Source organism: Anopheles cruzii, chromosome 3 (genome assembly GCF_943734635.1).
Source record: "Anopheles cruzii chromosome 3, idAnoCruzAS_RS32_06, whole genome shotgun sequence".
NCBI classification, from domain to species: domain Eukaryota; kingdom Metazoa; phylum Arthropoda; class Insecta; order Diptera; family Culicidae; genus Anopheles; species Anopheles cruzii.
This window is the reverse complement of record NC_069145.1, coordinates 41,451,963-41,479,453: the sequence shown is the minus strand read 5'-3', so window position 1 is coordinate 41,479,453 and position 27,491 is coordinate 41,451,963. Positions and strand designations below refer to the sequence as shown.

The 27,491-nt window shown below is 49.1% G+C and overlaps 4 protein-coding genes across 5 annotated transcripts in view; 1 reads left to right on the top strand and 3 right to left on the bottom strand.

Annotated features, from left to right (window-relative positions):
* Positions 1-4,337: 4,337 nt before the first annotated feature.
* LOC128272593 (uncharacterized) lies at positions 4,338-7,006 on the bottom strand. 2 transcript variants are annotated; one of them, XM_053010427.1, is made up of 4 exons: positions 6,772-7,006; positions 4,894-5,389; positions 4,535-4,812; positions 4,338-4,475 (listed from the first exon to the last, which is right to left on the bottom strand). In XM_053010427.1, exons 2-4 carry the CDS (start codon positions 5,251-5,253, stop codon positions 4,385-4,387), a joined length of 729 nt encoding a protein of 242 aa, XP_052866387.1. In that variant the 5' UTR covers positions 5,254-5,389; positions 6,772-7,006; the 3' UTR covers positions 4,338-4,384. The 2 variants fall into 2 exon arrangements, with proteins under 2 accessions (XP_052866387.1, XP_052866388.1); XM_053010428.1 differs by having other exon boundaries at positions 4,894-5,466; positions 6,956-6,998.
* A 483-nt stretch (positions 7,007-7,489) lies between these two features.
* Positions 7,490-12,019, top strand: LOC128275297 (uncharacterized). Its single transcript, XM_053013754.1, has 4 exons — positions 7,490-7,727; positions 7,799-7,959; positions 8,031-8,418; positions 11,711-12,019. Exons 1-3 carry the CDS (start codon positions 7,541-7,543, stop codon positions 8,397-8,399), a joined length of 717 nt encoding a protein of 238 aa, XP_052869714.1. The 5' UTR covers positions 7,490-7,540; the 3' UTR covers positions 8,400-8,418; positions 11,711-12,019.
* On the bottom strand, positions 8,447-9,605 carry LOC128275296 (N-acylneuraminate cytidylyltransferase A). The gene is made up of 2 exons (XM_053013753.1): positions 9,536-9,605; positions 8,447-9,464 (listed from the first exon to the last, which is right to left on the bottom strand). The coding sequence occupies exons 1-2, from the start codon at positions 9,595-9,597 to the stop codon at positions 8,786-8,788; spliced, it is 741 nt and encodes a 246-aa protein (XP_052869713.1). The 5' UTR covers positions 9,598-9,605; the 3' UTR covers positions 8,447-8,785.
* Positions 11,715-27,491, bottom strand: part of LOC128275295 (uncharacterized) — a 30,750-nt gene continuing 14,973 nt past the window's right edge. The window contains exons 3-11 of the mRNA XM_053013752.1: positions 18,094-18,620; positions 16,583-17,152; positions 15,235-15,620; positions 14,039-15,171; positions 13,671-13,966; positions 12,442-13,588; positions 12,253-12,376; positions 12,025-12,176; positions 11,715-11,939 (exon numbers count right to left, since the gene is read on the bottom strand). Of these exons, the coding sequence (XP_052869712.1) occupies positions 11,715-11,939; positions 12,025-12,176; positions 12,253-12,376; positions 12,442-13,588; positions 13,671-13,966; positions 14,039-15,171; positions 15,235-15,620; positions 16,583-17,152; positions 18,094-18,620 (4,560 nt within the window). The remainder of the gene's footprint in view (positions 11,940-12,024; positions 12,177-12,252; positions 12,377-12,441; positions 13,589-13,670; positions 13,967-14,038; positions 15,172-15,234; positions 15,621-16,582; positions 17,153-18,093; positions 18,621-27,491) is intronic.

Below are 27,491 nucleotides of genomic sequence, written 5' to 3'. Positions count from 1 at the left end.
CACGGCGGCAGGTTTTGGTCCGACCCGCGACGTCCAACCCCACCATCAGCAAGATGCGGGGCTGTGAGAGGGTGAGTCCAGGAGTACCGATGTGGGTTGCTTGGAGGACCCCCACACACACGGGCGCTTAAACATTTGAATTTAATTCACAGCCCCGCCGACGATCAGATGATCGACTTTGACAGTCGGCGAAGCGACGAGCAGAAAAACGGCCGCCATGCTCTCGGGATCTGCCGCCCAAGGAAGCTTAAGGTGGAACATCTTGGATCATCCTGGTTCTCTCTTAGTATCCGTAGATGTTTTATAATATTAAAACATCTGGTTCAGCTGTAGAAACCAAACTACACGTATTGCCTAAGGATACTAGCGCAAAATCGAATGAATTGTATTCATATTTCTACAGCTTTACAATATTATCAGCATAGAATAATTATAATTGTTTTATTGTTCACATCCTGGGACGATTCATTAACATATTTGAATCTCATTATGTGTCAGGAACAGCTTTTCCGTGAAGCATTTAGGGGAACTAAAGTGTAGTTTTGCCAGGCAAATGTTCGGCACATTTAAGGACCATCAATGCGAGATTCTGAGCAGAGGTCTCAGGACGTTGAGGGTTTTCATCCGTACGTCCAAAGAATTCAGAAACGTTGTAAATTTGAAAACTCAGCACAGTTCGTTTGTTCGTCCAATTCTTGAATACTCTTTTGTGAGCCTGGACATCCTAACTTTCAATGTTGGCCAATAGCTATGCGATTGCCCAATGTTACAAGAGTGTCCATTTAAAGGGTCGAAACGTTTCTTCATTATAAGCGAGCATTCTCATTGAGCTTGTTGCCTGTTGTTCGATATTTATCCGTTGAATTACATACCGGTATCAGCCAAGGCCCACTTCATGTCTCAACTACTGTCAGATGTCTAATTTCAGAGTTAATCTTCTTCGGTTCTCGGCCTACTTTTCTTTTTTTGACCTGCATTTTTACTTTATTTGCAAGGTAATGCAAATAAAGATCAACGAAAACGTTATTCCTTGTTCCTTTCCCCTTTTTGAGTTGTTTACTGTCAAGTTTTATCAGCTAGGATTAAGTGTTAAGAGTTCATTAGTTAGCTCGACTGATGCAAGTAAATCGAATGAAGGCATCGAAACGTCATGAAGCCAGAGAGATTCCGGAACGTCCCAGCTTCTGGCATAATAAAATTAATTTTGGGAACTTTTCCCACCGCGGCGACCGCGATCGATTTTGGTCGGCTGAAGGTGTTCCTCCTTGGGACATGGTCACAGACACATGCAAAGTGAGATAAAATGAAATAGAGTGAGGGAGTTTGGAGGGCTGGCGGGCGGGAAGAGGACGATAGTGTGGGGACCGCTGTGCGGAACTCGTCGAAATCGAACAAAACATCATCGAACTCAGCTCAGTGGGCCACGAACGAATGCGCGCACCCATAGCAACCGGATCACTCCCGCGGGAACGATCGCGGCACACCTTCACACACATACACACACACACATACACGTGGATACATTGGCACAAGAGCAAGCGAAATAAGCGAGATGCTGATGATGTTGATGTTGACGACGACAACGACGACGATCGGGCGATCGGAAGGTGCTGCAGGTGACGTTCGTACCGCTGACGCTCGAGAGTTGTTGACCTACATTTTGGTGGCTCGGACAGGGTGGCTGGGGCGGGTGCAGCTTTCCCTCGGAAATGGTCGGCAACTGCGGGGGGAGAGGGGGGAGGCCTGGACCCTGGCCTGGTACTGGCTGGGCTACAGCATCACTCCCATCCTTCGCTAGTCGCTAAGCCCGCTAGGCCTAAGCGGGTTTGCGCAGCGGTGCACATGATCCTCTTGGCGGAGCCTGAGCCTTCTGGCAGACGGAACGCTTTAGCCGGCAGCGGATGTACTGGCCGCATAGGAACTTGCCTGTGTGATGATGTCCTGCGAGGGGAGCGCCGGCTGCAATTGTCCAGTTTTATAGTGACTTCACGAGAACTCGATCGGACGGGGTAAAATTCTAGGTCCGTTTCCTGGTTCGAAGCTACCTCCCCACCAATTTTCAGTCAAATCGGTTCAGCCGTTCTTGAGTTATAAATACTGTAGCTAACACGACTTTTTTAATATATATAGATTTAATTACCACACAACTTTGAAAACTCTAAACTATTGAATGTCGACTACTCGAACGAGTTGACTAAAATATCTCCACTTATGGTAAAATAAGTTGATTATTGACCAACTCTCATTACAAGAAAGTTACGTTACCACAATGCAACCGCAGCTGCCCTTATCGACCCATGCAACCGGTGCTTCGGCCGTGCTTGGGGTCACTTGCGTCGCACTTGGCAGTGCCAGGACCAACCCGACCGAAGGCCACCGGAATGCCGCGCCGCGGCGAGGGAAGCAAGTTTTCGTTCACGCTTACGCATATTCCACTGGGCCAATGGACCTGTTTGTGCGACTCTCAGACCCCCGGCCCGGTCCGGGAGTCGTCTGGAGCCCGCCCGAATGGTTGAAGGGGTTGTGGGGGCCGCAGAAGGCGACGGCAGCAGGCGACGCACACTCATCTCGTGATCTCGCACGAGTTGCGGCGGAGGTGCTGCTGGCAGACTGCTGCGGCAACATAGAGCCCCGTCCCGTCCCGTCCCGGGTTCGCTTGTCCCGGGGGCGCTTTGGGTATTTTTCGCGCATTCGTCTCTTCTTTCGGATTTTATGTTGATTTTTTATCTGTACGTTTTGCACGCTGCTGGTGTGTTGTTGTTGCGCGCCGCACAACTTGCTCGGGCTGTGGGCTGCGGAAAAAGAAAAGAAAACGAAAGATACGGATGCAAGTCCTAAACAAAGTAGCCCCTGGCCCGCACGCAAGCCCTACAAGACGACGATTCAGGGAGTCCCGTGCCGGGGTGCCGTGAGTCCGTGAACTGTGAACCGAACCGACTGACCGGTTGTCGGACCTGGGACGGCCCCGGGACGCTGGCCACGGGTTGTTGTTTTACTTTTTAACGGATTTACCGTTGCCGGGGCCGGTGGAAGAAGCACAAAAACTCGTACCCCCCGCTTCGGTGGCCAACGGGACACCTCGGGCGGGGCGAAGGAGCACGTTACCGATGGATTCGCGCCGACGGACAAAGTTGCTGAAATAAAATTTAATTTAATAATAAACATCAACGCCACGCCATGGCGACGGCGACGGCGACTACGACGATGCTACACGGCAACGCCTGGAAGATGGTTTTTGTTTTGCTTTTCGAAAATATCTTCTCGCAATGCACCACCACCATGGCTGGACCGTTTACCTGTTTTTGTTTTTTCTTCTTGTCTCCTCAATGTCTCAATGTCCCACCGCGTGTCTCGCGTTGCCCTTTACTGACCCTCTAACGGCTCGCGCCATTTTTTGCACCACATTTTCTGTACGTCTCCATTGCAATAGCCATGTGTTGGAGCATCGTCCAAGCGAGCGTTGCAAGCCGTTCGGTGCAGTTTCAACGGTTCCAGAGAAGGCGATATGATGCACCAGTTGGCGTCTAAGGCGTTTCGTAGGGCTGATACCAGGGTGGGCATTGGGTAAATCTTGAATCGGTTCCCTGCCCTCAAAATGAAGAGCAATCGCCTTGACGGAAGCTTAAACCCGAGTTGTGTCTTGAGTAGTTTCGTTTTCGATTTTTGTTTTTAGTTGATTAGCTTCCCCTACAAGTGTTGACACGTTTGCAGTTAATCGTCTTTCTATAAAGGATCTCGCTACTACTTGAATGTTCTAACAGTTTGAATGAAGGCTTCCTTCGATTTATAAGGCTGATTGAATATTTGAGCAGCCGATACAAATGCATCGGACGGGTGAAGCAATAATAACGTGAAAAATTATCACAAAAAGGAAATAGTATCGAAAGAAAAAGGAAAATTATATTGAAGAGAAACGGTGACCAGTGATCCGCGAAGTGAACTTTAATTCCGCTTTTCGTTTCCGTTGTAGTCGGGAGATGTCAGGAAATCCGATAACTACAAGACCAGCAGCATGTTTCTATGGAGCTGTGTGCACGACCAAAACTGACCGATATGGTCATAGTCGTCACAGTCGCTACATAAACCTCTAATCCATTGTGATGCCTTAAAATATTTAGTCAGCTTATGATAAGCATAATTACATTTCGCCAGTCATCGGCTCCATCACTCATTGCTCGAGTTCGTAGTCAGTTCAAAATTAGTCAGCACACGCATACACCTGGACTCGAGGCAGTTAGTTACCTTACATGGAGCACACGTTGTTTCCGCAATCACCGCGATAATTCGTATGCATATCAAAGATAAGGACGCGTAATCTTAGAAACAAAATTTGCCATCTATTTCCATGGTAAACAAGTGGAGCTGTATCCGGGACACATCGAGCCTAGTCTATCACCATGCTCATCTGCTTGAAGCTTTTGCTCTTGATGCCGTCCAGAGTGTACGCTGGGTTGATTTTCACAAATTCGTTGCACCTGTAACCGGACCACGGACTCTTAGTTAGCTGAACTGTACGGTGGTCACCGTTACTTACTGCATTTCGAGATCCGTTTGGAAGCCAACCTTCGCCGCCGGTATCTGGGACCCAATGGCAGTGAAATTTGTACTGGTTAACCGCAGCCCATAGGCGCGGCAGATTGGAACCCGGGCCCTCAGAAGTTCGGTGGCGATTCCGCGGCCACGGTACCGACTGTTGATGCTGAGCCCATACGCGGTCAGATACTTGTCGACACCGTATTTTTCGTAGAGGTTAACCGTGGAGGTCATGTACTCGTTGATTTCGACAAGTTTCAGGGTTCCTTCCGATTGTATCTAGATGGGGGTGGGATGCATAGCGTCAGAGGTGCCGCCAATTGGTTAAACACAGATGACACGAGTTGAGCGTGAACCTACGACATTGCGGAAGTCTTTCTTTTTGTCGGCCACGGCAACGGACAGAAGATTGGCCCCCACTAGCTCCTTCGAACCTTCCTTGTAGCACACGATGGTCAAACGCTCCTGGAAGCAGTGCTTCCAGAAGCCGACGATTTCTTCGTACGACCGCGGATCGTGGCGGAGACGGGCGTAGGCGCACAGAGGTTCGTCGTCGACGAAGTGGTCCGTGTACAGCTGGACGGCATCTTCGTAGCGATCCTCGGTTAGATCCTCCACCCGGTACTTCACCAGGCCGCCATCCTCGCGATCCGGATCCGGGGCCTCGAATGTCCACCAAACATTCGGATACGGCACGGTTGCGGGGCGCTCCCAAGGCATCTTTCCAGGCGGCCGAATCGTTCACAACAGGGGTTCTCCAGTTACCAGTTCTAACACACTGCCGCTGAGCGCAAGCGGTGTCCAGGCTTTTCTACTGCCAAGCACGGCCCCAGTTGGATCCGTTGGATGCGGCGGCCTACGGTGATAACAACAAGCTTTATCGCGTTCATGGCACGGTATCCCACTATGGGGAAAAAGCGGTCATAAACCAACCTAAAACAAGAGAGCATTTTAAGTATATTTTCCTAAAATAGATAAGTTAGCCATGAGCGATCCGAAGGTGCGTATATTCCGAGAATTCATCTGTCAAAGTCAAAAGAGTGATAAAAATTACTCTTTAAAACCAACTTTTATCAGCTACTTCAACGCGATCGTTAAATTAGCTGATAAGGCTAAAATTTGTTATCAGAAATTCGATATTTCTAGACGAAACAAAATATGTCCGCCTATCAAATACAAATTTCTCATAGTGGGAAGCGCACACGATCGACCTTTGATACTGCCCTCTAGTGGCGGGAGACAGAAACAATTGGCTCAGCTTGCACCATACACCGCTAGAGCGCCTTGCAGTGCACGATTGAATTTGTTTCCTTTTCCGTTTCCTTTTTTTACATGGTTTATTTGGGGAACATTTTTCCAATTTTCAGAAAAATAGTCAATGTTACTTATCTTTGCAATTGCAATTCGCAGTTTACAGTTATTCCGTCAATTTAACGCTTAAAGGCGCGCTTCAAAGACCCTTCGGGATCAAGATCCAGTGATCACTGCCGGTCGACGTTCCTAGGTAGGGAGGTGCTCCGGCGACTACACAGCCGACCTCACAGGTCAGACATTGCGGCGACAGAGCTCTCCCTATCCGGTGGAGATACTCCCGGAAGTACCCGTGCCCAGTCAGGAACTGGCTTAGGGAAGGGTTAATAACCCCACGCTTTCGGTGCAGCGAGCATTACAGGTCTGGGATTAGACGGCACGTATCACCTCGGCGCCTGAGACCCGTATCGCAGCCAACCGGAGGACTAAGGACTTCCATGATCCCGTATGATCCATGATCTCCGACATGATCCATGATCCCGACTTTCCGCATCTTGTTGTGTCAGTCCGTTCGTCACGGCTAGAAAAAAAAATCATAAACCGTGCCCATCCGAGAATTTGGTGAACACGTTGTGCCAAAACTTCGTGTTTCAATACTTGTGCATAGTTTGTGACCCACATACGCTCACAAACAGCCTGGGTGGTGAGTACGCACGCTAATGAAACGTTCAACTTGTTTGCCCGAGGCAACCGGTTTTGATGTCCGGAACATAAATAGAGCAGTGCGAAGACATCGCACATCCGCAGTCATCCGCATATAGGAACAGATGGTACCACCTGTAGAAACGGTGTCCGAATAGATAACAGCGCGGTGGTGCAATATTGTTGCCTACCGTACATGAGAAATCTTTTTTTTATCGTCACCGCCATTCGTTGAATGAACGCCTAGCGGCTTAGCAACACCATCCCGATCGGCCCGTAACGTACCTTTTTTCTCCTATAGAAGCGTGTGTCCACCATATGGCGTGCGACTAAAATTTTCCACTATTTCTGTCAATTCCCTGACAAAGTGAATTCTCGCGTCACGTTTTCGAACCGACCAGGGCCGACCGATCGTAGTTTGAGTATAATGCAATCGGTACTCAGGGTTACCCGCGCACTGTGCACTCACTGATCAAGATGACTTAACAATTTCGTGCGAATCAGTGCCGGCGATGGTTGCCTTCTCTGCCCGCTTATCAGGCGCAACTCACGCTCTTCACTGTCGACCTTATCCGTCACGCGCCCCTTTAAAAACAAACGACCGTTTGCCTTGTCGGGCGACAAACCCATTGCACCAAATTCGTCTGGCCATCTTATCATTCACACTTCCCGCTCGATTCATTTCTTCAGCCCAGTTAGCCCAGCCTTCGTATGGATTGGCTAATTTAATTCGATTAAAGTCAGTTGCCCGAAACAGACCCCTTTTCGGGATTGGCCTGACGCGCGACCCCGAATGCGTGTTCCAACGGGGCTCCCAATAGATCAGCAGCTCCCAAGAGGCAGCACGCGAAGGTCACCTTATCAGTACGCGACGCCTCACGACCACTACCGAGCCCTGTCCGCTAACACCAAGGCGCACACGACAGTGTGTGATGATAATTCACACGGAAGAACCGCTCAGCTAGACAAACAAACAGCTTGCCGTTTGAGTCTCGATGCACACGATTCACGCGTTCAGTCGCTGTGGCGCAACGGTGTGAGACAGGTTACGACAATGGTCTGGAAGCGTCCCGAAAGCGTGCCCTACCCGTCCGTGTGGCTCACGTTCCAGGCGAAGGACACGGACAATGATCGGCTGGTAACGTACCGGGTGCAGGATTTGCCGGAAGATCGCTTCGAGGACGCGATCGCGCATATGACCGAGCACTTTGCTTATGATGAACCGACCTGCCGTGCTAAAAGTGAGACGCTAGCGTGTGGTGTACGGTATTCCCCGCCCATCGCTAATCACCTGATCGCTTGCCGTCCGTAGATATCGTGGAAGAGAAGCAGAGCATGGACGAGATAGCCGATCTGTGGCGAGAGTTTATCAAGTTCCGGTTGGTGGTCGTGTGCTTTAAGGAGGGTAGCGACGAGATCGCCGGCATGAACATGCTGTACGCGAGCAGCAAGGACGAAAAGGACGCGTACAAAGTGAGTACACGACGCCAGACAGACGTCCTGCAGCGCGCCTATTGACCCCTTCTGCTTGTGCCGGCCAACAGCCGAAAGGAGAAATATGGCGTAGCATCTACGATCTGGTCGACTACACCACCAAGCAAGCGAATGTGTTCGAGCGGTACCAAGTGTCGCACTACCTGGGAGCGATGGGCCTCTCCGTGGCACCGAAGTACCGTGGCCGTGGCCTAGCGACCGAGATTCTGCGGGCTCGAATGCCTCTGTGCCGGGCCGTGGGCTTACCACTAACGTCCACCTGCTTCACGGCCATCGCGTCTCAGTCGGCAGCGGCAAAGGCCGGCTTCGAGGAATCGTACGTAGTGTCCTACGACGAGCTGGCGAACGTCGACGAGCGGTTCGTTTTTCCTAACCTAACGACCAAGTACGTGAAAGTGATGTCCCAGCGTGCAGAATAAAGGGGCCCCATGTCACCGGGTATGTAACACGTTCGCGTGTGTGTGTATTTATGTAAATTTAGGAAAACCATCTGTGACATCAGTGAGCTGCTGCCGGTTAATATTGACACACTGAAAAGTTCCTCCGCAGGGTGAAGATGTTTGCCGAAGCGCAAAGTGCAAGTCCTACAAACAAACGATAAAGTCAGCGAAATGCGAGATAAGGCCTCCCCGTGGAATAGCATGCAATCACAATGGGGCAATTTGCGATAACTCAGTCGATATCCGGCTTTGGTGCGGAGCTTCGTCTCTTGCATTTCCCTTCCTCGTCTATTAATTTAAAATAGTCGTGCGAACCAACTAGCTCGAGTTGTGGACACACCCAACCCATGTTCGGTGGCCGCTCCTTAGTCCAATGCAATCAAAAGCCGCGCCAACTCGAGATCCTTCGCATCGTCGATCTCCAAGGCGTCGAGTTCTTCCACTTCCACCACGCCGCACCGTTCGTTCTGGAAGCTTCCCTCATCCATCACCAGCCGCCGGTTGGTGAAGTAAAACATACCCGCCTCTACCAGTTCCCCTGCCCAATCTTGTCGCCGTGGTCTAGCTTTCGGGTCGAAGTTGAGCGGTTCCAGCAGCCCACTGAGGTCCGCTTTTCGCCACCGCAATTTATAGCTTCGCAGCGCACTAAACACACACGGAGGAGGTGCTGGTCCCGCAGGGGAAAGCTGGTGGGCTGCGTTCTCCAGGTAGTGTGACCGCAGCAAGGGCGAAGTGCATTGGATCAGCGCGAAACGATCGATCTCCGGATGGGCTTCCAGAAATTCACGTGTCGCCTCGAGTGACGTTGAATGATCCTGGGCGTGTGTGGCCGATCGGGCAAACACTCGTGCACCGTGCGCTTCAGCTTCCCGTGCGATCAGCACATGATCGGTCGATACCCAGACGTCGTTGAAAACGGACGCTCGGCGGACGGTGTCCAGTGCTCGGCCGAGTAATGTTTCGTTCGGTGCCAGCTCGACGATATTCTTCAGCGGGATGCCTTTCGAACCACCCCGGGCCAGTATGAGGGCAGCGATCGAATCTCTACACGAACGAACGACAGGGGATCAGTTTTAAATAGTTTTTGGCCACCATAACACACACACACAACTCACTCCCAACTTGGATCGATGCACATGGCCAGCGTGGCCAGCAGGAGGCTTGCACCTAGCATCATCGTTACGTTCTGCGCTCCGACACAGATTGATCTAGATTAACGCTGATTGAAGGCAAGAGAACTCGCGAACAGAAAGGGAATACCGAACCACAACAGTAGGTCATTTTTCGTACCACTTTTATTAGAGCATTATAGTTGCGCCATGTTCAAACTCGTTGGCTTTTTGCCATCCGTTTTCTCATGCTATTTTAACTGCTGCTGTTCGTTTACTTGTTTCGTCGTAATAAATTATTAATTGGTTTTTGTTTTTTTTTGCTTTTGCGTTAAACTTCTCTCAATATAGAATATATATGTATATATATTATCTCAGCATTTTTTGCTTTCTTTTGCTTTGTTTTTGTTGTTGTTTCTTTGCTTGCTTTTTCCCGTTTGCTTTACTAGTTATGCTCATAAAATAGTTTATGATTAGCCTTCATTTCCACGTTTAGGTTGTTTTATCGAAGGGCAAGCAGCTCTGCACCATGCCTGGTCGCTGTAATTGCATTTTGATATCGCTTTTTCTTTCGATATATTGCTTCCGCATCGGCCGGCTCGTAACACAAGTCTTTGCTGTTGCACCTTTAACCACTGATCGTGCACAGGCCAAAACCGCATCACAAAAGCCACCGATTTTACGCGAGAGCACGTGCTTTATAGGCGAGTTGCAAGAAATATCTTCATTTGTTGTTCAAAACCCATTTTGTACTGGATGATTGGGTTTTGACTCACCTTTCGTTCGCGTTACATCGCGCGCGGCGTACCTTAAAATAAGTTTACCTTACACGCAAATCAATGGTATTGTTGAAAAAAAAACAAAAGACTTACAGACCAATTGTGAAGATAAATATACACAAAGATAAGATGATACAAAAAACTTACACATAAAACGGTAGAAGTAATTTTGGTAAGAAACAAACGTTTTGCAAATTGAATACAAAAAACGCATGCTACCGATTTGTTGTCGCCTATTGTTCCGCACAGGAACTAAACAAGAAACGGTAACGAAAGGTCCCTAGGCTGCTAGTAACTCGTTTGAACGCCGGGCTATTCTAGCTTTGAAATCTACTAACACGCTCGAGCGCAAATGAACGAAACGTGACTCGCCACAAAATCTCGCCAGTTTCTCGCTTCGATAATGATGATGCCAATGTTCGAGAGCAATCATTTATTCGCCATTTTCACTTAACTCTCGCAACTACGCTTCGAACGCACGAAAGATTCACTCCACGTTTGCTCACATTTGCTTTTTGCACCTGTGAAGACAGAATTGTTCCTTAAGGGTTGCTTACTTCTGCTAGCGCGCGTATTGACTTGACTTGTGATAAGTTTTCTTCTCAACGTTGCTTGTTTAACTGTTGCTGATGCACTGATAGCGGCACCACAATAACTGAAGACTTTTTTTATTGAGACTTTTACCGTTCGTCACAGTTCCATCGCATTCTGAAAAGCATTCAAGTTTGTGTGACCCAACGACGGGTTTGTAATGCGTTAGGGTGTGATGTTTTACTTTCCATTTTAGCAGTGTCAGAGTTTGTGTGAGCAGTTATAGTATAGAAAGTTTACAATTTTATTCTATTGCGACGCCAAATGCATAATTTGACATGAACAAAAATGAATTCTAACACCGTTGCTAAGAACGATTCTTCGTCTCCATCCTAGCAACCAGTCCATGGTGTTTTGGTGTAGATGTGGTTTTTATGTGGTTACTTATCGCGTCCGGTTCATGATTCAGCACTATTGGTTTGCATACAAACATCAAACAATTTCTTTTCTGATTCAATCGCATACTCGCCTACTGAGATACTGGGTAACTTTTCGCCTGTACGCAATAAAATGGGAACGCGGTTTGCAGAAACGGGTTCGTCTGCGAATGCTGTGTTCGTAGATTGTGAGTGTTCTACTTTGGAAATGAAAAGTACGATTCGAAGCTGCCAAAAATCAACGGCCAAAGTTATCGACTTTTTCGAACCATTGAGCTTATGAAAGCTTATGCCGTACCAGCAGAATGGATACCTGTCCATTCCGAGTACCGCTTCTGCTGTGATCGTCGATACCGCGCGGAGATTGGATCCAATAAAGAAACGATTGTAAAAATTTCGAACCTGTATGAATGTAAACATCTTTCTCTCCCTAGCTCTTTAAACCATGTACGCTACGCTGGCCGTATCCATATGCTGAATCAACGTGCGCATAAACGTCATCTCTTTGCGGGCATTCTCGAGGATCACTTTTGGATCCTGCGACTGGCATCGGAGCAGATTCGGCGCAAACACCATCGCCAGGTTCGACGAATCCATCTTCGTGTTGGCAACGACATCCGGCAGTGCAAACTGTTGCAGGAAGTGTATCAAAAACGTCAAAACCTGAAAATAAAGCGTCTCGTCAAACCAAATCGAGCACTGTAGCTATGTGTAACTATGACAATAAATTCGAAAAAAAACTACGCACCAATCGGTTGATCTTTGGTAACTTTTCGACAATGGCCGCCGCCTCCGCTGGGTCCTCCGTTTGGACGCACTCGTCGTACAGCTCATCCGGTATCAAAGGATCGTACAGCTCACGGTACCACAGCTTCAGCAAACTAGCCGGAGCATGAGCGTCTGGTGGGTACGAGTAAGAATAGGAAATGCTCTCGTTAACCGTTCGATCTACCCTCACTCCAGTCGATCGACTTACCCATCGTTCCCTTGTTTTCCGGAAATTCCCAACGATCGATCCGATTCTTCAGCATGTTAACCTCATCCACATCCGCCGGTACACGGAAAATGCCCTCGGTCTGTTTTCCGCTCAACAGCAACACCTAATGTGCAAACAAAATAGGGTCGATTATTCGCGTCGATGGAAGTAGATGGAAGCGGAACATACCTGCTCGGACAGTGTCGTTTGAATCCACGGTAGTTGCCGATCGGGGAAGCGTTCCCGCTGCAGCTCCATCACCTCCTGCAGCGTATTGCCGAACATGCTGTCGCGGAAGATTTGCTCCCGCGCTTGATTGATGTCGTCTTCGGTCGGCCGTTTGGCCTGCTTCCGACCCGAGCTGCCGATTCGATCCAGGCGTCTGCATGCGATCGTAGCGTAGTGCGAAATTTGCACGTGGATCGGCCATTTGCCGACCTCCGGGAAGCTCGTGGCAAACGACGGATCCCGATGTCGGTTAATGTAGCCCAGCAGGGCCGGTTGAAACGTGGGCGATGGTGGCACGAACGAAAGGCAGATCGCCATCAGCTCCCAGCCACGGATCAGCGATTCGCGGCTCGGGTTTTCCGTCGTTTGGCGGCACATCTGAATGTAGAGTTCGTCCCGTAGCTGCGCCTGTGCCATCGCCATCGTGACGATGTCGATCGCGACCGAGTTAAGGCTCATACCGATTCGCGCCTTACGATCACCCATGTAGATCTGCACCAGCTTGAACAGATCGGTGGCCATCTTCTTGCCCGCTTTATCCCGTGCTAGCGACAACATTGGCCGGCTGATCGCGTTCGACGTCCAACTGAGCATATCCCGTACGGACGATTTCTTCCGGAAAATCCCCTTCGAGTGTAGATTCAGGTTGTCCTGGGCGAACTTCTCAATGTCGCACTCCTTAAGCAGCGCCATCTCCGCTATCTTGCCGTTGCTGCCCGACACTGGACTGTGGCCCAGCGACAGATTATCTTGGAAGCGTTGCAGCAGGGTAGCTTTGGTGAGTTTTTGTTGTTGTTGCTGTCCTGCGATCCCTAGCTGCTGTTGGTGCTGGAGCTGCTGCTGCTGTTGCTGCTGCTGCTGCTGCTGCTGTTTCTGTCCAGCCATCTGCTGTAGGTAGGAAGTTTTCGATCCAAACGTCGCAATGCCACCTAATCGGGCACTGTCGTTAGCAGTGCCACGATCGATGGCATCGGCGACGGGTCCCACCACATCGTGTTTGGGGGCTTGGAATGCTGACGCCGGGTACTTGTGTAGCGGCGGATGGTTCTTGACCGGGCTGTAGATCTGATCTGGAATGCTCTCCAACTTGGCAGTGACCTCCTCGGATCTGTGGAATGCACGGAGAAAAAAATTAATCATCAACAACCTTGCCATTGGCGAATGTTGTCGGTGCGGTCTGGTGCCCTTACATGTCCTCCTTTTCTTCGCGGTCACCGAAGTTGAACTCAAAGTTGTAGTACGAAACGCCACCGTCCTGGGCGTGCCGGGCACCGTACTCCTCGTACGGGTAGTGTGCCAGATAATCGCCGTGCCCATCGGAGTGATCCGAGTCTTCGTTGTCAGGCTCGTGGCCGGAGAACGAGTGCTCCGATTGGCTGTCGGAGTGGAAGGAATCCGAGTCTAGCTCACCGAAACCGTACGAGCCGGACAGTTTCGCCTGCTCCAGTATGTAGTGCTGCAGCGGAAGTAAATGTTCCTGCATTTCCTGTTGAGGAAGTAAAAAACCACAATCGTCAGAAAAAGGCCACGCGAACAAAATACGCGAATCCTAACTGACCTTATCCCAATTGCAGTACAACGGCGATGTGTTGCCGTTGTCGTAATCAAAATCGAACAAAGCGGTAGCACCTCCACCGTGACCGTGACCACCGTGGCCGCCGTGGTTGTTGTAGTTCCGGGACTTTTTCATCCCGTGCTTCGCCGTTGACGAGCTGTTCGAGGCGACGGTCTGCGTCGATCCGGATCCCGGTTTCTTTTCGAGCGTTTGTTGTTCGTGCTGCCGAAGCATTTCCTTGTTGTGCCGCTCAAGATTCGGTTGATTGAGATTGAGCGAAAATTGATCCTTTCCACCGGGAGCCGGTCCGTTGTCGCCCTGGAGCCCCTGGAGCTGCTTGCCTCTGTTCGGTGGCGGTTGATCCAGCAGATGACTAGAGGAGGAAGCTGCCGAGCCTCCGCCAATACCGCCACCGGTTGCCAGGTATGGCGATTGCTTGCCCCCGAGCGAAACTGCACCGGGCGAAATCTTGCCCGGTCGTTGATCGAGCCGCACCTTGTCCAGATACTTGTCCGACATCCCAGCGCCACCGCCACCACCGTCCGCATTGCCAAACTTTGGCTCGTTCTCGGATGCGGCGTTGTTGCTATTGCTCGCTTTGTGACTAGATTTGCTGCTGCCGGTGCTCTGCTGCTGGTAACTGCTGCCGGGCGACGGTGGCGCCAGCTCCACGGACAGTGCCGAAGGACGCTGCACTTTGGCCTGTTGCTGCTGCTGCTGCTGCTGGGGTGGACTGAGTGGACTTTGTGGACTAGAATCGCTCGACTGTTTCTGCTGCTGCAGCGGAGATTTGGACGAGGACGAGTGGCGCCGCCGGCTAAGGGGCGTGTTTTCAACCGACTTGAAGTACTTCTCGTGCATCGAATCGTCACTGCCTCCTCCACCAGCACCGGCACCACCACCTCCAGCACCGGTTCCGCCGGCACCTCCATTGCCCTCGAAGCTTCCCTTACGATGCGATCCCCCGGAAGAGTGATGGCTGCCACCACTTCCGGTCGGGCCACCAGTACCGCCGTACGGTCGGCCAGATGTCGGTGTTCCGTGGGCACTCGATCCACCGACACCACCACTGGTGATTCCAGCCGACGACAAGAAGCTTCCGGAGCGTGTCAGTGCGATCGACGATGCGGCAGGATCTGTAAAAAAACGGTGCCATTAGTATTGCAAGATTAGACCCGTGAGTCCCGTACGGTACTTACTTCCACCGTAGTCGAAGCTTTCGTGCTTGGACACCATTCCTCCAGCGCCCAGGTTTCCCTCCTTCGAGGACGATTTGGATGAACCGACTCCTCCGTCGTGCATGAACTTTTTCTTGAACTGTGGCGTGCTCATCGAGTGCGATGGAGACGAAAGACTGCCGCCGCCGCCGGCCAGATCCGACGAATTCGACACCGAGTAGGACAGCATCTGGTGGTGCGGCGGTGGCAACGCGGGCGTATGGTGCAGGGAAGACAGGGTGGCCAGCTTTTCGGTGCTACTGATGGACGATGCTGCTGTCGCTGGTGCTGCTCCGGTCGAAGGTGAAGGAACTATCACCGAGTGGGGAATGTTGTGTGAGCTGGAGCTTTCCTGCAGCATCCGGTAGCTGTCGAGTGAGAGAGCGAGAGAGAGAGACGAGCGACGGGTCAAGAGAGAGTGTGCGGAAGCAAACGAAACCACGGAATGACCCGTAAATGTAATGACGAGGATTAGCAGCGCGCGTATGATCATGATCCACACCGCATTACCGGTACCCGTGTGTGTCCACGCTAAATGACGACGAATGTGAAATGTGAGGTTAGATTCCATTACTTTTATCCAGATCTCGCGAGAACATGACAACTAGATGGGTTAGGGAGGTGAGGGATTGGATTCGATTTGCCAGATTGGCGGAGATTGGCGAAATGCTACAACACTACACAAGTGTACTACGATCTACGACGGTGAGAAGATAAAATCGGAATGAGGAAGGCACATGAACTGCCAGGAATTGCGGAGTTAGAAGCAAAATACAAAACCATACACTTATGCTAAGCACCAAAAAAACCGTGCAAATGCCACCACCATGCGAGCGCGCGGTCCCAATGGCCGCGAGAAGATACGTTATTCTTTACTCTACGGAGCTAGACCCGCTCCGGACACTAAGGACTGGCGTTCGGGTTCTACTGGCGTTCGGGTTCACTAAGGACTGGCGTTCGGGTATTATTCTCGTCTATAGCTTAATTGTTAATGAGGCAGCGTGGAAGAGCTCTGACTTTGCCTCAACTCAAAGGTTTTGTTTGCGATTGTTGGGGGACTTAAACTCATGCCTTCCGCGCTGGAATCGAATGAGAAACCTTTGAGCTATCGAAGCTTTGAGCGAATGAGAAACTTGAGCCAAATGATGCCCTAGTAATTAATATGGACAATGTTATGTTGCGTTTTAACCGCCAATTTAACCAGAATTATTCTTTTATTGACCAGAGATCGAACCGATCGTCCAGTCGGCCAGTCCCGCGTCATGTCCGGAGCGAGCAGTGTGCACCCGCGACGGACCCGCGGGCGACCCCGTGTGTCTCATGCACTTACCCACTACTACTGTCGACATTGTGCTTTCTACCCGTACCCGTACCACCTCCGGCACCACCAGCACCACCACCGTGGCCACCCCCGTTGGTGCCGTAGCCACTGGAACCGCCGCTGCCGTACCGCAGTAGACTGCCGCCCGTCGACGACTGCTCGGGGGCGACACTGCTGTCGGCGGCCCCGTGCAATCTTCGGTAACTGCTCGAAAGGCTACCGTCCGTCGATCGGATCGATCCCCGCTCCGGGTGGTTCCGCTGCTGCTGCTGCTGGGAGGCGGCGTAATGATGGTGTGGGTGGTGCTGGTGGTGGTGGTAGTGATTGGTGACACCGATCGCCGGCTGATGATAGCGCTGGCTGCTGCGCATCGATCCTGACGACAGCAGCGGTGGTGGTGGCGGTGGTGTTGCCAAACTGCCATTCGCACCACACCCGCCCCGACCGCCGCCGCAGCCGCTGCCACTGCACGGTTGCGGTCCGTGATGTCCGTGTCTGCAAAATTTGTGCGAATCCAGCCGACCGATCGACGAGTGGCTGCCATCAGTCAGTGGCGAGGTAATGATTTTCGGCGGCAACCTGCTTTGAAGTGTTCGTGGGCGGTCGTGTGTGTGTGTGTATGAGTGTGTGGGTTGGGGGCACGCAAAGTGGCCAGTCCAGGAGGTTCCGGGCCCGCGGCAGAGATCGATCGTGCGATCGAATTTATTTGCAATTTATAAAGCGTACCCAATTTGTTGCCGAGATGTTTGGTGGCGGAAAAAACCGAGATTGATGAGGCAAAAACGGCAACAAGGCAAGCGGGAGGGGCAGTTACCATAACGTGGGGGGGTGCCGCGAAAGCCACAAGCGGAAACGATCGCATCGGATCGGATCGGTGACGTTGTGGCGCGCAATCAGCAACAAGTTCAGCACAAATAGTAAATAAGTCAAACAAATGCAATACCAAATCATACAATTTGCCAATCATATGCACAAAAGCAACATCCATAGTTCATACAGAGGGACAGAGGGAGAGAGAAAGGGCGATAGAAAGAGCATTGTTGGGTACGAGCGCACACATTAAAAAAGGAATTTACAGGGTTGTCAACAAAATACGATCAAACACAGTACCATATAGCGGGTCAGGGACGAGAATGCGCCATCGTACAAGGAAGGAGATCGTCGGGAAGGCCGCCAAGAAGGGCACGGAACACCGAACGAGATGACGAAGTGTACGAATGCGATGGGTGGGAAGAGGAAGCGTGCAAAAAAAGAGAGAAAAAACGTAAAAAACTCAGCATTTAAAATGTAATAGAAAACAAATACAATACACAACAACACAGCGCGCAGGTTCGGAGGTGGGTCAAAGTTGCACAACGTTACGCGAATTCGTCTTGGAACCGGGAGCCTTGCTCGCCAGGATGTGGTACGATTTTACACAGTACACAAGGACATCCGCATCCGTAGTTACGCCGGCGCTCAAGTCAAGCGGAAGAGAAATCCAAACAAACACCAATCATACCCCCTCAAGGTCCTCGTACCTGTGCTGCAGGCTGTGCCTTCCCTGGGGGCTGGCCAGGAGTTCGCTGTTGCTGCGCTGGTCGAGCGGCCCGCCGCCTCCGCGCCGATGGCCGGAACTCGAGCTCCGATGGTGATGGTCGCCGCGATCCCGGTAATCCGTCACGCCCGTCGCCGTCCGATGGCCGCAAGACTTGCCCACCGTTCCGCTGCCGCCACCGCCGCCGCCACCCAGCTTCGTGGGGCCGATGGAACCCAAACTTCCGAGAGCGCCGCCGCCGCCACCGCTACTACTGCCACCGCTGCCGCCACTGCCATGGTGGTGATGATGGTGGTGATGGTGGTGCGGCAGTGTGCCACCCTCCTTGCGATCGCTCGGATCCGTGTTCTGCTTCAGCGTCTGCAGCTTGGCCAGCGGGATAATATCACAGTTCTGCGGCCGGTGCCACACCGTCTTCTGTGAGGCGACGTTGTAGTAGTAGAACCGGCACGTGTTCGTGTCGAACAGTTCCCACCACTGCGACGCATCGGTGCGCTTTATGTTGACACCCTGTGAAGGAAGAGCAGAACGAACCCATCGTAGGTATTAGAAACCAGAAATCTGTAACTTGTGTTCTGTGGTTCGAACGATTTCTTCGCCATCAGCTATGTCCAGACCCGACGAATGATGATGAAATGTACCATTAAAATAAAATAACAAAAATGACGATGCAAACATAGAAACAATAAGGAATGCCGTAACAAAACGAACCATAGAAGCAGGCGTTTTTCGGTAAGATAAATTTAAACCGATGGCCACCTAGAGATTCAAGATGATCGAAAGTGGTCGCGAACCATACAACGGGAAGGATTAGGGTCCTACCAACAACTACTGCCAACTTCACCTATGTTAGAACAGGAATTTTGTGATTTTTTGTATTATTTTCGAATTAAAAAATTTATAAAAATTAATGAACGAGTGGGTCTACTAATAGCAATAGAGGTAGTAGTAGCTGTGTGTTTAGGCATAACATGATTTTCACAGTCATTTAACAATTGTTTCCGGCCTTTTTTCTCCTCATTAGACAAAAAAAATGTACCTATTTGATTTGGAATGAACTTAAACGTGATTACACTAAACTAAACTATTTTAGCACAAAACGCGAGCTACCCTCAACACTTTACTATATCCTTATCCCTCATCGAAACTTAAACTATTTAAACTTATCCAATCGAAGAAAGTCTACAACGACTTTACTTCTATTTTAGTCGATTTAAGTTTTTACTTTTAAGTGTTTAAATAATCACCACGGGGTCAGATGGCTAATGAAGAATAATATGAGTTTGAGACCACTGATTGAGGGTATAGAATGCCGTTTAATAACAATTTCTTCAGAATACAATATCGATCAAATGACCGCCTCCATTAGACACACAAAAAAAGGTCCTTTTTGAGCATTTTTTATTGTATTTGGCAACAGTTTAGTAAACACTGTTAATTGTGCCAAATATTGTTTCGGATTTTATGTTATTGTTCGAGAGAATTTCGGTATTGGCTATGTCAGTGCAGTAATTAGGGATACGTCGTGTGCTAGGGCAACGTGTAAAGTAAATGGCCTCTAATTTTGAGTTGATATAAAATGAATGTAAGCACTACATAACGCATCAAATAAACATGTGGACAAAATAAATCGACATACAAATTACGATTATAAACTCAGTATATCTCTTCTAATGTAAGTTTTAATGAATAAGTATGACGGTTCATAAAGAAATTCCAAACTGCGTAGTTTATGTGTAAATTATTTTGGGAAATCTCATGTCCAAGGCTTAATCGGTTCTTATGTCAAAAGCGGGTATTCAATTCTTGACAATCTTTCGAACATCCAATGTAAGGGGCCCTACGATAAATTTGAGCAACAAGATCTGCTATTTTCGATCAGTATTCAATCAGTAATCCTATAAATCTAGTGAAAATGTCTCGTGCAACGATCGAACAGCACGCGTGAAGTGCGCGACGCGCTCTTACGCCATCCCCGCGGGGCGATGCGAACCATCATAAATTGATCCAATAATTTAATGGCTTACAATCATAAACGTGTGCCGCGCTTTCCCGTCTTACGAGTGATGTGTTGCAATCGCACTCTAATGGATCTGCACACGCCACCCCCATCATCTCGTGCCGTTTCATCGATCATTGCCCTCCTATGCTCCCCGGCGCTCCGATTACGAACGCGGCGCGATGATGACGATGATGTCGGATTCTGAAGCACATTTTCATCACCAGCACACTGGCCGTCGCGATCAGAGGCGTACGCGCGAAAAGGGGACAAGTGTGTCTCTCGCATCCCATTATTGGTTGAACCGCGACGATCCGCAATGGCCAATACTTTTCCTTTGCTGAGCTTATTGGGATTGAGTCGCAAGACACACAAAATCGGTGTGCAAAATATAATGTCCCTCCTATTACCTCTCAGCGCCACCCATTGCCGGCCATTTTATGTTGCCGTTTTTGTGAACCTCCTCTCCCCCTGCAAACGGGGGCGCCGCGATCGGTGGCGAATACAAAGTGTACCGGCGGCGGACAAACAGCGAAATGCAGGTTGCATAAGAAAATATAACGACCCCGTTCGTACGCTCTCTTCGGGCGACAATATAACCTGGACATGTGGCATGGGGCGCAGCCAAGAAAAAGCATAAAACAAAACGTGGCCAACATTTGTGCTTCTGAAGCGAACGCTGGCGGCCCCTGGCTCGCGGCCAGGCTAACGGAATAGCACGACCCGGAATGAAATCTGCATACCGTAGAAATGCAAACACCCGAAGAGAGGAGAGACCTACAAAACAGAGCCACACGCCGCGAGTTACGAGGAGCAGCGCGACGTCCACCTTAAGTACTTTCTTCTGCTCCTAAGGTGGAACTCCTTTATGCCCGCCGTTAAGGCGGTGACTCCATGTTTTCATCAGATCTCCTCAGTTTCCCTCACCGGAACCACCGCATCTGACGACTTCTCATGTCAACGTGTTCCACACTTTTTAAAGTGTTCCACCTTAGACTCTACGGGGGGTGCCTTCGGTCAGCCTTTAGCACCAGGGGCGTACACAGGCAACGAACTGATCACCACATTTCTGCACCCTGGGCGGGCACCACCGCGGACTGGTGAAAAATTAGGCGGATCATCAGTGACCCCCGCCGAAGCGCGACCTGACTATTACTGCTCGGGTCCACGGACCCGGAAGACCGGATTTAGCTGGGCGGGCGGTGACCTGGTCCAGTTTTCAGTTGGAAAACTAATTTGATTACTCAAGAAAGGTTGTCCAGCGCAGGGAGAGGTTCGAGTCCGAGCCGCCCCTGCCCTAATTGGTGGCGGCGAAGATGAGAAACGCACGCGCAGACAGATTGAAAATAAACGCTCCTCTGCATTAAAAGACGTTGATGGATATGTTTGCCACAGAGTTAACAATCGTTGTAAATCAGGCGAGGCGACGTAACGAACTGAATTGCCTGCCAAATTGAATTACTTACTATTTGTAACGAAATTGAACGTGAATTATGTGCCGATAATTGCTGCGGATCACACAGCATGGCTAACGAACCGATTTCTTCACATGGTTCCGCGTTTTGAGTTGCGCGGTTTTTTGCGCAACTAGAAGCTGCTGTGCACGGCGTACGTCTCGCGAGGATCCGTTGGGCTGGTCATGTCATGAGAAGGGCACACGGGAGTCCCTCGATTACGATGGTGTAACGGGTTGGCCAATGAAGGCACCTGATCGCGAGTGGTAACACGAGGCTCATGGGCAGTCGAGAACCACTTGACGGTTGTAGTGCCGAAAAAGTAAATGGGAAGGAACTTCCAATTGAAATAAAATGTAAATCAATTGATAGAATATGTATAAAGGGTGGGCCATTTACGATTTTTTTTTTCATTTGGTTTTAAAAAACGACTGATCTTTTTTCGATGCTTGAACTTTTATTTGAAAGCTTCATTCATGGCATTTTTTTATGGGAAACAGTTTTGGTCAAATGTTGGCAACGATCGGCTTGACTTGAGTAGCTCGAGTAGCTTGAGTAGCTCATTCGGTCGATCTTTTTTTAAATACATTTTCGATTGTATCTGGTCATATTTCGGCAATAGCAACTTGAATTTGGCCTGTTGAAACCAAAAGTCGTCCAAGTTCTAAGCTTCAATTTCGCCGAAGAACCAATCAGCCAAAATCCGCACCAAACAGTCACTCGTTGTGGGTGCATTGGCTTCTCTTGCACGATATGTGGGTTTTCCGAACCACACAACTACTTATAAACTTAGCCACCGAGGTGGAAATGAGCTTAAATGAAATAAGTTTTTCAAATATCGTACCGTTTGAGTTGCAGATCTACAGGGTGAAAAAAACTGCAACAAACTTCAGACTGCTGTCATTTCTAAACCTCTCGTCCGACAGCTGTCAGATTTATACCAGTGACAGTTCATTATATTGTTTATAAGCGTGCAAAAGCATTTTGGTGGGAATTTTACAGAAAAAAAGTTATTCGTGATGGAACTCAACCGTAACAGTATGATTTCATTATATTTGGCTGGAAAACCACAAGTGGCTATCTTTAGAGCCCTCCAGCATTTAAATGTTAATAAATCTTTTGTGTCTCGTACCATCGCTCGTTACAGTGATACTGGTAGCGTAGCCTGACGTCAAGGAAGTGGACGAAAAAAAACAGCAACATCACCAGAAATGGTTCGAAAAGTGAAGAAGCGACTTCATCGAAATCCGTGTCGCAGTGGCCGAAAAATGGCTCGTGCGCTGAACATATCGCAGTATGCCATTCGGCAAATATTGCAAAATGAGCTTGAACTAAAGCCATTGAAGTTCCAAAAAGTGCAAGATCTTACCGATGCACAAAAAAAAGTTACACTCGAAAGAGCCAAAGACTTGCTTCGCTTGGCCGCAAGTGGTGAACTGGAATTTGGTTTTCTCCGATGAGAAACCATTCGTTATCCAGCAGTTTGTAAACAAATAAAATGATCGTGTTTACTTGCCAGAGAGGTCAGCTGAAAATTTACACCTTCGGTTGGCCACCAGAACTCAAGCGCCGGCCATGGTGGGGGTGTGGGCCGCCATAACAGCCGATGGTCGCTATCCGCTCGTATTAATCGACCGTGGCGTCAAAATAAATGCCGAATATTATCGCAAAATATTCTGAAGAGTGTATTGGAGCCTAGGGCACGCAAACATTTCGGTCGCAGACCTTGGACATTCCAACAGGACTCAGCACCATCGCACTCAGCACGCGCCACCCAAGAATGGTTAAAAAATGAGGTTCCTCGCTTCATTTCCACCGCACAATGGGTACCAAAATCTCCGGATGCCAATCCGTTGGACTATTGTGCCTGGGGTATTTTAGAAAGCAAGGTTTGAACTAAAAAATACCAAACTTTCGATCACCTCAAGCAAACGCTTCGCCGAGAATGGGACAAAATACCGCAGAGCCACTTGCGGGCAGCGTGTAACGGTTTCATTGGCCGTTTGAAGGCCATAATTCGTGCCAAAGGTGGCCAATTCGAACAAACCTAATTTGTTCTAAAATTTTATGAAATTTCCGACATTTTTTGCTTTCATTCAATAAAATTGAATCAAAAATGAAAAAAATATGGCGTTTTACTTTGTTGCAGTTTTTTTGGTTCACCCTGTACCCTCTTTGGAAATAAGTTTTCCATATTTTCCAATTTTCTGCAATCAAAATTGTATTTTATTCGTAAATGTCTTAAATGAACCTTTCAAATAAAAGATCAAGCATCGAAAAATATTCAGCTTTTACCTAAAATCTGCTAAATTCAGCTTGTATCTAAAAGACAGTTCCTTGCCATCTATTTTCAATCATGGTTTGTGTTCTACGGATGGTCTTTCTCACTTCTTGGAATTAGACAGGCTGTTAATTTCCAAGTTCTTTAGCTGGTTCTAGTGGCTCATCGTACGTTGCTTAATTGGGTTAGGGTCTTCATGTTGAAAGCACTGGTGTACAACGTTTGTGGCCTCGTATTAAACCATCAAAAAGTAACTGACCATGTCCAGGTGCCGATTACCGATTGCCTTCCCATAAAGCCATTCCATTAAGAGCGTCAATTTGAAAGGCGGACATACCATATATTATATTATCGACTGACCCAACGGCTATTAAAGTCACCGAACAACGTTTTGAAGCAGTAAAAGGTCCTCCCAGTATAGGCGCCATTCCCCACTGAATGCTAAGAAACTATCCTTCCGGTCAACCCAATTCAATAGACTTACTGTTAAAATGTTCTGTATTTGATTCCGATTGGAAATTCTCCACGTCAAACACCAGCTACGAATAACTCCTGGATCCCGATAGCTCCAATTTTAATATGTTGTTTTTAATTCAAAAATTAACAGCGTCACTGTTGTTGGTTACAACCGCAATACTTCATCGCCGTAATGCCTACAACAAAATATCGTTTTTGCGTAACCAAGTCACCGACCCTGCAGCGCGCTCCAGGTTTCCCGTTGTGTGATGGACGACTTCCGCCGGTCCGCTCTGATAGGAGTTCGACGAGAGAGAAGAAATGCATAAAACGGTGCCGCCAGCAACGCAATGCAATATCTGTCCGCACGCTGCTCTACTCTGCTGCAGCGCACTGCAACTCCACTTTCTGCTTAGTCTCCGGAAGTGTCTCCTTTTAAATCAGGCTCACGTTTCACGCAAGCATCGTGTCGCCCCGCTCCGCGGTTTTATGCTGCTGTGTCTCGTGCGGCCCCACCAACTTCTCGCTGTGGCGCTGTGTCGGGGGTCGGACCATATCTGACACGCATCGGTAATATTTCGTCGTGTGTCGTGTGGCCAAACCTGACCGGCCGCCTGTCAGGCACTTTTTTTGGAAACCAAAAAGAAACGTAGAAATTTTGGGATCGTTCCATGTTCACCCTAAAAAGCGGAGCGAACATGAGTAGCGAACCCGCCCACCGTCGGCCACGAACCTTCTCGAATGCATATTCTTAAGTGTCACACACCTTATTGTTCCCGATTGTCACCCTCCGGAGCGACCACAACAAGCTGCACTTCCACCGGAAGCGAAGCGAACATCTGCCACCTTCGGTGGTGCCTTCGCTGTCCCATGGTGACGAGTATATTTTTAAAGACACATCTCATCATTACATGCCGCAGCTAGAGTTGGTGAGGTTAGACCAGTGCGCTACCAAAACAAATGCAATCACGAACACACACACACGCAGGGGCGCGTGCCCGTTAATGGGGAGTAGTGCCGGGAATGCGGTTGACAGGATATGGACGAAACCTTCCGAAGGCCTAACGCCACACCAGCGCACATATGACAATCCGGTGCGTGCGCGTGCCGGTTCCTGTCATGGTGTGCTAGCGCGGACCTTCCTGTGACTGTGTGTGTGCGCGATTGTGTCTGCTGTGTGTAGGGAACCGGATTGTGCGCCTGCGGCATGGCCACATGGTTTCATAATGCTACCCTTCGGTCGCGAACAGTCTGCCTATGGTTCTCACCTCTCGGTCTCGCTTGCACCTTCTGACCCCCCTGCTGTCAGTCCTCTTCCTTCTATTGCTCATCCCTCGCGCGATGTCGTCTCCTCGAAGCACCTTCAGCTGGCCAATAAATAATTCGGCACGTCCAAAGCAAGCCGTCGCGCGGGTCGCGACGACGTGTAAGCGTGAGGCAGAACCGGGCGTGATGACTAATGCCGAACCGGAACCCGTTGGGCACGATCTGCTAGTTGGCTACGCGAAGAGGGGACGACCACACCACCGGCCACTAGGGCCACCGCGGCCGAGATGCACAAAAGCGCGGTGACCAACTTTTGGATGGCATCGACGAAAACCTCGCCACACGACGCAATGCACAATTCGGCCGCCTTTTCGGTTTTCTGGTTTGTTTGTGGTTTTTAATCCGTTGCTGGTTTATGCTGTCCGCACCGGCAACTAATGTTGTTGTTGATGTTTGTACGGTTTGTGTTGATCATTCAACACAGCTTCATCGTTCATTTCATTTTATGTTTATTTCCGTTTACCATCTTATGATTTTTATTTTGTGTCTATAATTAATCTCTTTTGGTTTTGTTTCTTAACTTTCCCAATTAAGTCTTTCTGGTTTAATGCAAATTTGGTGGTTGAACGTTGAACACAAATTGAAACGCTCGAACACTACACAGACTGTCGTAAACTAACAACAACGCTGAAGTAGCGCCGGTCTATACCATGAAAATCGGAATGTTAAACAGACGGCACAGACCTGTCAATTAGGTCGTCCTAATTTTGCTTTTTGTAACATGACCATTTTTCAAGGCAAAGGATTAGGTGTCGAAAAAAAAATTAATTTAGTTTGCAACCGATCTTTGAAAGGGTTAGACCATATCAACTTTTGTTCGCAAAAATGACGTTTGGCGGGGACTATTATTTGTATGCTACCTGTTATAGAACACTGCTTCGGAATCGCACCAAATGCTTGTCGGAACTTCTGTTTGCAAGATCGCAGTACTTTAAGTGGTTTAAAATTTTTTAAAATGGCGATTTTGACTTAACAAGCAAAGAGCGTCGGAAGACTCCAAAAACAGGACTTTCTGATGGGACAGAAAGGTGTGGTGTTTCACAACCTCCTAAAACCTAATGAAAACGTTAATTCAGATCGCTACTGACAACAAATGAACAATTTACAAACATACACAACGTATAAACAACGAATAAACAACACCTTTCCGACCTAACAAATTAATTCGGGCGTCACCTAGCACCGTTTGGTGAACTTCGGCGATGGTTTCGACGGTTGTTGCAGTTTTTGGACGTCCCGAACACGTTCATCGTTTCGGTTACGGCCACGTTTAAATTTAGGTGCCCAAAATTTCACAAAAGTAAATGATGGCTTAAATTTTAGTGAGCAACTGTCAGAAGATTGATGACATAATTCACTTTCATTTACTAGCGCTGCCATCTTCATGCTGAGGTCCGGAAACATATCAAGTCAGCCGCGTATTTTCCATTGTTTCATAAAACCAAGTTTTGCATAAACTGACCCATCGCTGTACGCCCGAGTTCGTCGTGAGAATTAAGGTAGTTTTTATGAACCTCTTTGAAACACACACAAAGAGCTGTCGGCTGACCGACAGGGTTCGCCACCAAATGGCCCCGGTGGCACGCAATTTAATTCGTTTTAGCGATCATTTATACAGTTCGCTCGAAACGCGCTCATTTTTGGCGCATTTCTGGCAAAGACCTTCTCCTCGAAGGTCATCTCACGTGACCGTCCGCGCGGTCGCCAATTTATTCGCCGCAACATCGCGCGCGCTCAATCAATGACCGCGCGACCGGATTAGAGTAATTTCTGTTGCCTCGCAAGAAGATACACTTCATGTAGGAGAAGGACAACACACAATGTGTCGAAAAACATAATGGAAGCCATCGCTTTAAAATACATAA

Bases quoted from the DNA above. Each gene is read 5' to 3' on its own strand.
- LOC128272593 (XM_053010427.1), bottom strand. From the start codon at position 5,253: ATGCCTTGGGAGCGCCCCGCAACCGTGCCGTATCCGAATGTTTGGTGG. The intron at 4,813-4,893 runs GTAGGTTCACGC...ACCCCCATCTAG, and splicing joins AGAAAGACTTCCGCAATGTC to ATACAATCGGAAGGAACCCT. The intron at 4,476-4,534 runs GTAAGTAACGGT...GTCCGGTTACAG, and splicing joins CAAACGGATCTCGAAATGCA to GTGCAACGAATTTGTGAAAA.
- LOC128275297 (XM_053013754.1), top strand. From the start codon at position 7,541: ATGGTCTGGAAGCGTCCCGAAAGCGTGCCCTACCCGTCCGTGTGGCTC. The intron at 7,728-7,798 runs GTGAGACGCTAG...TGCCGTCCGTAG, and splicing joins ACCGACCTGCCGTGCTAAAA to ATATCGTGGAAGAGAAGCAG. The intron at 7,960-8,030 runs GTGAGTACACGA...GCCGGCCAACAG, and splicing joins ACGAAAAGGACGCGTACAAA to CCGAAAGGAGAAATATGGCG.
- LOC128275296 (XM_053013753.1), bottom strand. From the start codon at position 9,597: ATGATGCTAGGTGCAAGCCTCCTGCTGGCCACGCTGGCCATGTGCATC. The intron at 9,465-9,535 runs GTGAGTTGTGTG...TCGTTCGTGTAG, and splicing joins TGCATCGATCCAAGTTGGGA to AGATTCGATCGCTGCCCTCA.